The sequence below is a fragment of the Trichechus manatus genome, unplaced genomic scaffold (genome assembly GCF_000243295.1).
Source record: "Trichechus manatus latirostris isolate Lorelei unplaced genomic scaffold, TriManLat1.0 scaffold00026, whole genome shotgun sequence".
NCBI lineage: Eukaryota > Metazoa > Chordata > Mammalia > Sirenia > Trichechidae > Trichechus > Trichechus manatus.
Window position 1 is genome coordinate 21,708,065 of NW_004443962.1, and position 9,441 is coordinate 21,717,505.

At 39.2% G+C, this 9,441-nt stretch overlaps 1 protein-coding gene across 7 annotated transcripts in view; it reads right to left on the minus strand.

Annotated features, from left to right (window-relative positions):
* Positions 1-291: 291 nt before the first annotated feature.
* Positions 292-9,441, minus strand: part of SLC35A5 (solute carrier family 35 member A5) — a 48,494-nt gene continuing 39,344 nt past the window's right edge. For all 7 annotated transcript variants that reach the window (XM_023728889.1, XM_023728886.1, XM_023728890.1 and 4 more), the window contains 2 exons: positions 3,043-3,823; positions 292-1,704 (listed from right to left, as the gene is read on the minus strand). In XM_023728889.1, coding sequence (XP_023584657.1) covers positions 1,636-1,704; positions 3,043-3,823 — 850 coding nt within the window. In that variant the 3' untranslated portion in view covers positions 292-1,635. The remainder of the gene's footprint in view (positions 1,705-3,042; positions 3,824-9,441) is intronic.

A 9,441-nucleotide genomic window follows, 5' to 3' on the forward strand; every position in this document is an offset into this window, starting at 1 on the left:
TCGGACCTTTGTTGTGGAGGTATGGCGTGCTGCTTCTGCCTAGAGCGCTATTTTTCTGGAACTCTCCCAAGTAATTTTTTTAGTTATTATTGATATACAATATGAAATAAATTGCAGTATTTTACCTAAGGAATGCTGGTGGCACAGTACTGAAATCCTCAGCTGCTAATGAAAAAGGTTGGCAGTTTGAACCCACTAGCAGCTCCACGAGAGAAAGATATGGCAGCCTGCTTCTGTGTAGATTATAGTCCTGGAAACCCTGTGGGGTAGTTCTACTCTTCCTATAGACTCCCTATGAGTCAGAATCGACTCAATGGCAACAGGTTTTTTTTAAAAAGTTCATTTTATATTCATTTGCATGAAAATGAGGGGAAAGAAGAGAAGAAATACATACAGGCTGCACTGCAATGACACCTTAAAGTTCCCATTCACAGTGTGGTACCTGTCAACATAAAGACCCACTAGCCAAGGCCTACACTTCTATCACCATCCAGCTGCATGACACGGGGCAAGTCGCTTCTGTTGCCTTGTTTTTTTTAGTTTTCTATCACGTGACTTCTCTGCCTTATAAAGTCCATGTGTTGCATGCAAAAGCACCTTAAAAAATATCATGCACGGTAAGTGTGAAAAATGATTACTGTAAAATGCTTTATTTTACTGGCTCTTAGAGTAACACTATTCACATTTCAATGAAAGTCAATACTTGTTTGCAAAGTAATCCCTTTACAAGGATTCTTAAGCATTAGTCTTACTGGATGATTCTAAACTCAGTGTCTTAACTTTGGGAACAGGATATGACAAATACACAAAATAGTCACAAGCTCTAACTAATAAATAATAAAATCAAATTACTTATTAATTCTCCAAAATGCAACAATGCAAGAGTAACGAGGTCAAGATTTTGTGATATACTAACTGGGAGAAACACACAAGACGGCTTCTTCAAGTGATGTGAAGTATAAGCGGCAACTGGTGACTGGGAAACAACTTTCACTTAAACTGACGCTTATTCGTGCAGAAAAACATTAAAAGATAATAATAAAATCAAATTTCCCATGAATTCCTAAAAATTGCTTCTTCAGCAGAACATTTAGCAAAGACAGTATCACCCCCAAGTCTATGGTGTATTTAGGTTCTTCAACTACATTTTTAAGAAAGAGTCCTGTTGTTTTTTAGTTACAAAATGAGTATCTCTAAGGCCTCAAAATTCAAAGGACAACCTAGGTGAAGTTTGTAGTTATAAAAAAGGGAAGACTCTGGCATGCAGACTAGAACTGCAGAAATATCAGTGTCTGGTAGACTGACTTCCATTTGTGTATTTACAGGGTACAGCTAATGTGATTACTGCAAGCTTTTTGGAACTGTGAAGACAAGGAAAACAATCTGTAAATATACCTTGTTGGCTTATCAAGCACTGGGCCACTGCTGCAGTCTCCACTCTATTACTCCTTTGTCAGTCCCTCAGACTTTTCAGTCTTCAGGTACTTTAAGCCTTGGATGGAGCTGTTCAGCAAGTGGTTAGATATATGCAAAGAGCTGTATTTTAGAAACACTGTTAGTTTATCAAAATGAAAAGATAAATATTACAAACGTGAATATTAAGTTAGTGAGAGCTGCCAATTGTCTGGGTACTAATTAGAAAGCATCTTCATCTGACTCATTATCACTCTTGGGTTTGGTAAGCCTTTCCAGTTCTTCTCCATCCTATGAGAAAACACGAAATCAGTAATTAAAACAAAACTAGAGATACACTATTTTTAATGATTGCTTAATGATGACTTACAAGTCACGTGTCTTATTTAATTAAAGTATAAATATAATATGATCAAATGAAGTTAAGTAAGTACTTAAGTTCTTGCAAAGTTAATTTTAGAAGTATAATGAGATAATAAAAAAGTGAAATGCACTCAGTACTTGGATTTCAAAGTTAACAGTATGAACGAAAGCACCCTCTGCTGGTCTTGAGGGGAAATAACTAAAAGGTGGAGAAAGGTAAAAATTAGGCCTTGTTACCTACACTGATTTTCCTTTACTGAAAAAATAGGGCAAACAGTGTTATCAGTCTGCTGGAAAAGAATGAAGGACTTCTGAGAGCAGGGCATTTGGAAGCCGTGCCTCCAATTTTTCATCCTAAGGTGTCACCATCTGAGGGCCATTACATCAGGCTAAACTATACCATGGCTCTACAGAGGAACAACTTCATTTTCCCCGTAAGTGAAGTGTTTCTATGTGAAATATTTCAGATTCTGTGTGCTTATGAAAACTGAAATCTAAAGCTTGATAGAGGAGTCTATTTTTTTATTTAAACATATATTTAACTCCTTAATTGAATCTTTAAAAGATTATTAATTTGCTAACAACATGACTGACAGACCCTTCTAAAAACAACTACATGCAACTGGTAGATATTCAGAATAACAGCATAAGTATTTGTCTAGAAAACGTTTTTCTCCTACTTGCAGAGATCTGTTTGAAAACGTTCTTCTTAGTGGGATTAACAGGCCTAGCTCTTCTGGCACACTGGTTTATCAGTAACTACAGGGAGAATTAAGGAGCCAGGTTCTCTATTTGACAAGACTTATCAATGTATAAGATCAATTTTTCTTATGAATGAGGCTTGTCTCCTCAACTAAGGTGGAGTGGAAGAAGCAGTAGACTAGGAGTCAGACCACACGGGTCTAATACTAGTTCTTCACATATTAGCTGTAAACCACTTAGCCTCTGAGACATCTTCTTCACTTGCAAAATTAGGGAGACTGGACAAGATAACTTGCGAGGCATCTCCTGGCTTTGTGAGGCTATAGTATTCTATGATACAACTAACTTGTAAGGTCCTTGAGGCCACAGTTTATACTTTTTCGCCATACTTGACAGCATTTATCACAAGTCCTGGCACACATCAGGAGTCCAATGAATGCTGGTTGACTGATTTTTAAAAGTCACAGATATCCAATGTATTCTTTGATAAATCAGATCTTTATTTCTGAATAACCATACTTGGAATTTAAGAACAGGCAAAAAAGCAACATCCTCACAACTTACCCCACTGGAGCGCTCCCAAAGACTGCCACTCAGATCTCGGATCCTCTCTTGTCTAGATGTGTGTTCCAGACCTTGAGGCTTGCTGGCATTATAAATAAATATAGAGAGAAGGACTGATGGGGCTTCCAAGAAAAACTCCAGGGAGGGCCTGAAGTCAAACACTAGGACGGACACTGTGGTGATGATGACAGTGGTGACCTGGGCCATCAAAACATGGAACATGTTATCCAGGAACTTCAAGATGAAAGCCACTGAGAGACCCTGGAATGCAGTGACAAAAATAAGGGCTACTGAAAACACATTGTGGCCAAAAAACAACCCGCAGTTCTTAATCTGGTTGCGGTTACTGCTCTGAAGGCTCAAGGTGAGCACATTAAAAAGAACGCCAAAGAAATAGAGTTTGCTGTTCTGGATGAAGATGCTTTCAGCAAGCTGCTTCCCCTCCTTCAGGATCTTTTCACTGTAGATATTGGCCATTGAGGAAAGAAAACACTGCACTATAATAAGCACGTGGCCCAAGCCAAGATGGAAGTGACTGAAAACGCTGGCGGTGGCATTCCACTTAGCTTCAGCAAAAGCCCACTCCTTTGCTGTGCAATTGTCTTTTCTGGGACATTCATGTTTGAAAAGCAGGCAGGAATTGGATGGGTGGAAGAAGGCATCATGATGAAATCCATGTCCTGCCAAGTTATGCTGTGAGGTTTTGGCTCCAGCAGTCAGGGCCACTATAGACAAAAACAGAATCAGGAGGGAGGCCCACTGTATCCAGGTTAGGTGGCGCCTGTTCAAAGATGAAAAACAAGATTTTACTACTGTTTTCTTTCGCTATAACAATAATTTGTACTGACAACTCAAACAGACGCTTGAGCACGTGGTTGGATAAACTGCACACTTATTGCTAGCATTCCCCACAACTCAAGCTCCAAGGAAACTTACTCATGCCTGTCTTAGTCATCTAGTGCTACTGTAACAGAAATGCCACAGGTAGATGGCTTCAACAAACAAGTTTATTCTCTCACAGTCTAGAAGACTAGAAGTCCAAATTCTGGGCTGCAGCTCCAGGGTAAGGCTTTCTCTGTGGGCTCTGGAGGAGGGTGCTTGTCATGAATCTTCCCCTAGACTAGGAGCTTCTCAGCACAGGGACCCCAGGTCAAAAAGACGCATTCTGCTCTCAACGCTGCTTTCTTGGTAGTATGAGGTTCCCAACTCTCTGCTCCCTTCCCTTTAATCTCGTGTAAGATAAAAGGTGGTGCAGGCCACACCCCAGGGAAACTCCCTTTACATTGGGTTAGGGATGTGGCCTGAGTAAAGATGTTACATCTCACCCTAATACTCTTTAACATAATCTAATTTTGCCTCATTAACCACAGGCAGAGATCAGGAGTTACAACACATAGGAAAATTACATCAATCACAAAATGGAGGACAACCACACAATACTGAGAATTACGGCCTAACCAAGTTGACATACATTTTTGGGGGGGACATAATTCAATCCATGACAGTGCCTCTGCTTCTTAAATGTGACATTTTTATTCACCTTTTTAACACCTGTCCCTTAGAGCCAGTGAGTCGCTTCTCCTCTTGTAGGTCTGTGGTCAACCTCTAGGTTTAACTAAGCCTCCTTTTTCTCCAGAGGTGATCTCAGGCCTGGACAGCATTTATTATTATATAATTAGTATTATTTATTTGCCTGATAACTTGTGGCTGTAAAGTTAGTTATAACAAGGATTCTTAACCTGGTGTTCATGAACCAGAAAGCACGTGGATGAGCTTTAGGAACATGCGAATTCTTGCAGTGTTTTCAAATCTTCCTGACACGTGCACTTTCCCCTGCTAGGGAGATTTTTCAAAGCTCTGTCAAATCTTCAAAGGTGTTCATGAGCCAAAAAAGGCTTAAGGAAGAAGCTAGCCCCTTGATCCATGGTCTAATCATAAAACATTATTCAGCAAACTGCTGGTTGATTAGGCAAGGAAGAAAATGATCTTTTGAGCAGTGTTTCATAGTTTACGAAGTCCTGACAATGCTATTTTTTTGGGGGGGGGGGAGGGGCTAACAACAAACTTGTGAGATACAGAGGACATGTATTACGATTATTCCATTTTGTCGATTTATTCAGTTCAACAGGCATTTGATAAGTAGCCACTATGTTCCAGACATCCTGGGGAAATCAAGGCTGGACCCCCAACCTCTAGATTTTATGCCTCAGTGGGAGACAGCCATAAACTAACGACGATATAATGTGCGGTGATACAGGGAGAGATGTATACAGGGAAAAGTGAGGTACAGCGAGGAAGGAGTACTGTACAAGGAGTCAGGAATGGCTTCAAAGAGAAAATGACACTGGAGCTGGTAGATGAAAAATAAATTGGCATTTGCCATGAAAAGGGAGTGGGTGGGTATAGCAGGCAGAGGGAAGATTCTGTGCAACAAGAATGTACCATGTTGCTGATGGAAGGAGGGGCATCTGACCCAGGTAGTCAGCAGCATTCTGGAGGGAGCAAAGTCTTAGCCAGGTGAAGAAGAGGGACCCCAAGAATAACATAAGCAAAGGCAGAAATTTAAGCAACAGGTGAGAAACAGAAATTATAAAGAATTTTTATACTGGCACGTTTATTGGACATCTACTGTGGGGTCAGGCAATTCCTGCTCTAGGGGAGGAGGCAGTCCTCTGACAGGTGGACTGACTTCCCTAAGGTCACGTATTCATAAAAGAGGAAGGAAAGGATAAGGAGCCCTGGTGGCGCAGTGATTAAGTGCTAGATTGCAAACCAAAAGGTCAGCAGTTGGAGCCTACCAGCCACCCTGCAGGAGAAAGATATGGCAGTCAGCTTCCATAAAGACTACAGCCTTGGAAACCCGTGGGACAGTTCTACTCTGTCCTATAGGGTCGCTATGAGTCGGAATCGACTCAACGGCAGTGGGATTGGTAATGAGTTTTTACTGTATATTACAGACAAATGAAGCAATGCATAATCTACAGTTTCTTTAGATTTCAATTCTGACATTGAGAAAAAAAAATCTAACGAGACACTTAAGCTAAACAGTTCCTATTGCAAACAAATACTTATTCAGTAACATTTCAAGAATCATTAAAAGATAAGGCTGAAAATGGTGGATTTCCAACAAAGAAATGACCCTGTACAGTTGGCTGAAGATCTGTGTTCTTACAGATGATCACTGATTCCGCAGGGAGGAGTCTGCTCCTCAGTTTAGTCAGCGCAACACAGGAGATGCTCAGTTAGCCGACTCTCTCCATTGCCCCTGGAAAGCATTCTGACTGGTGCTCAGAGCTGAACCCAAGAGGTTAGAAGCCTACTCCACTTGAGTGCCTCTACTCCTACCACAAACTTCACGAAGAGTCTGTTTCTAAATGTGTTTTTGCCAGGTGACTTCATTATTATACGTATATGTGTGTATATATAGTGTGTATGTGTGTGTGTGTGTATATATATATATATATAATTACATAAACTGATAAACTATGAGTGGAAAAACTAAGGTGAGCAATTTGCAAAGACTGTTGTTAAGTGCCATCAAGTCAATTCGGACTCATAGCAGCCCTACAGGATGGAGCAGAACTGCCCCATAGGGTTTCAAAGGAGCGGCTGGGGGATTTGAACTGCTGATCTTTTGGTTAGCAGCTGAGCTCTTAGCTACTGTGTCACCAGGGCTCCTTGGAAAGACTATTAACTAGGGAAATCACTCACAACATAAAAAAATCTGCATTTAAACTAGGTACAAACCAAAAAACCAAACCAGTTGCCGTTGAGTCAATTCCAACTCACAGCAACCATATAGGACAGAGTAGAACTGCCCCATAGGGTTTCCAAGGAGCAGCTGGTGGATTCGAACCGTCACTGGCCTTTTGGTTAGCAAGCGTAACTCTTAACCACTGCACCACCAAGATTCCTGAGCTAATTATAAAAGATTAGGGAACAAATAATAAAACTCTGGAAGAATTCTACTTTGAAAGTATTTTTAAGGACTTGTTTCACTTTAAAAAAACTGCAACCAGAAATCATAGATGATGTATAATAAATGTAGTTTCATGCAAGAAAGAACTCAACTCCCATCAGCAAACATCGCCCACACTCAAAGGACAAACCTTAGCTCTAGACTGAAAAGAATGATTGAATAAACGTACATTTGCATGTTTTAAGTTAAAATAAATTGTTTAAGGGATCTATTTGGTTTTATGACTTCCCAATTTGAGTTTTTCTAGCAACTGGACAATTAAGTACAAACTGCATTCAATAACAGCACTCCTACCATATTTGGTGGCAGTAAACCAAGGCAGAGCATGAAAACAATTAAGTGGAAAGACCTGCATAATTTTTTTCTCAAGAAACTATTACACATTTCTTAGTAGTACAGAGTGATCAGGGGTGTTTGATTTTTAGGAGCTCCTGGTTATCTAGTTTCTCTTCTGGTGTTTGTACATCGTTACTTACGGTTTGTATTCTGTTTATGCCATGTATCAGGGCTCCTAGTGTTGTCCCTATTTTTTCTTCCATGATCTTTGTTTTTAATTTTATATTTGGGTCTTTGATCCATTTTGAATTAGTTAGAGTTATGAGAAATTATGATTTATCAAGTGAATGAATGACTTTGGAGAAAACGCCTATACTACTTAGTAGCACTTTTCTTCATTCTTCTGCTGGTTTAGACAGTAACTGAGTTACCATAACTTCCAAGACACCTATCATATGCTTCAAAATGTTTTTTAATGATTTTTCCGTAGCTTCCCTTTGAAGACATCAGAGAAACTTATGTTCTTTTTGTAAAACTAAGTGCTGGTCTTGGTTACCTTTTGCCCCTAAACCTCAGTGTTCAGGTTGATGTTATTTCCCACAGCCAAGGCAAACAAGATCACACAACTTTGCCAAGGCTTGGGAGTCAGCCAGTGAGGTCTCAGTCCCAATGCCTGCTTCAGTTCCGTTTGAACCAGGGACTATATGTCAACGAGCAAATCATTTTACATTCACACAGAGTTCCTGAGAAAAGACAACAGGACATCAGGATGGTGATACTTCTTATTCCCACTTTCAAATTCGTCCAAGTAATCCTTGCATTAGTTGCTAGACTTATTTTTCCTACTTCTGTAGCTTCATATTCTTTATCTCTATGGGAAGGGGTGTTTGATGGCTCTGCTAGAGTCAAGTTCATAAGGCAACAGCTTTACTATTCTAAATGAAAAATAAATTACTTACAGCAAAAAAACAAAGAATGTGACAGAATGCTTATACTGCTATGCCGAGACCAAGATTTCACTGCCAAAGGCAAAACATTCAAATGATTCATAAAGAATAGACTAAATAGGGATGAACAAACAAACGATATATACCACACCAACAAAAAGATCAAAATAGAACAATGTTAAATTGATTTAAAATGTAATAAATATTTTAAAGGCATTCTCATAAAAGATAGCATTAGATTATCACATTATTTTATCTACTATTTAGAGTAGCTTCAGTGTTGATTTTTAAATCTGTTAATTTGAGACCCACCCAGTGAGCTAAGCTGGTGCCTTTGGAAACAGAAAAGATGGAGTGGTTTTATTGTTTCTTTAATGTAAATGACTTCCTTTAATGTAAATAAACATAGATTCAAACAAAGAGATGTTAAAAACAAAGCAAATGTACGTCTAAGGATCCATACTACTCCTTTGAAGATTAGGAAGTACGTGGAAAAAAAATCAACTATAAAATTTATACCAATGTTAATTATTATTAAAACTAGCAATAAGTCAATATTTTTATAATTAGTAATATTAAAAGCAAACATTTAAAATTTACAGTACAGATTTTGGATTCGGTTAAACTAAGAATTTTCTTTTTTTTGTACTTTAGATGAAGGTTTACAGAACAAATAGTTTCTCATTAAACAGTACACACACTGCCCTATGACAATGGTTAACCCCATGACATGTCAACACTGTCCCTTCTCAAGCTTGGGTTCCCTATCACCAGCTTTCCTGTCCCCTTCTGCCTTCTAGTCCTTGTCCTGGGACTGCTGTGCCTCATTAGTCCCCTTTTGTTTTGTAGGGCTGTCCAATCCCTAGCTAACCAGTGAACTTTGGCGAGTGTGATTATGATATGCCTTGGTGATTTTCTTTTGGGGTCTCTCCTATATGGGGTTCATTGAGTTTCTTGGATGGCCAGCTTTTCATCTTTCATGATATTGGGGAAGTTTTCTTTCAGCGGTTCTTCAATGATATTCTCTGCGTTTTCTGTTTTCTTCCCCTGTTCTGGAATTCCAATCACTCGAAAATTTTTCCTTTTGATTGTATCCCACATTGCTCTCAGGGTCTCTTCATTTTTCTTTGTTCTTTTTTCTGAGTTTTCCTGAAACAGAGTTGTATCCAAGTGTTTGTCTTCAATTCCACTGATCCT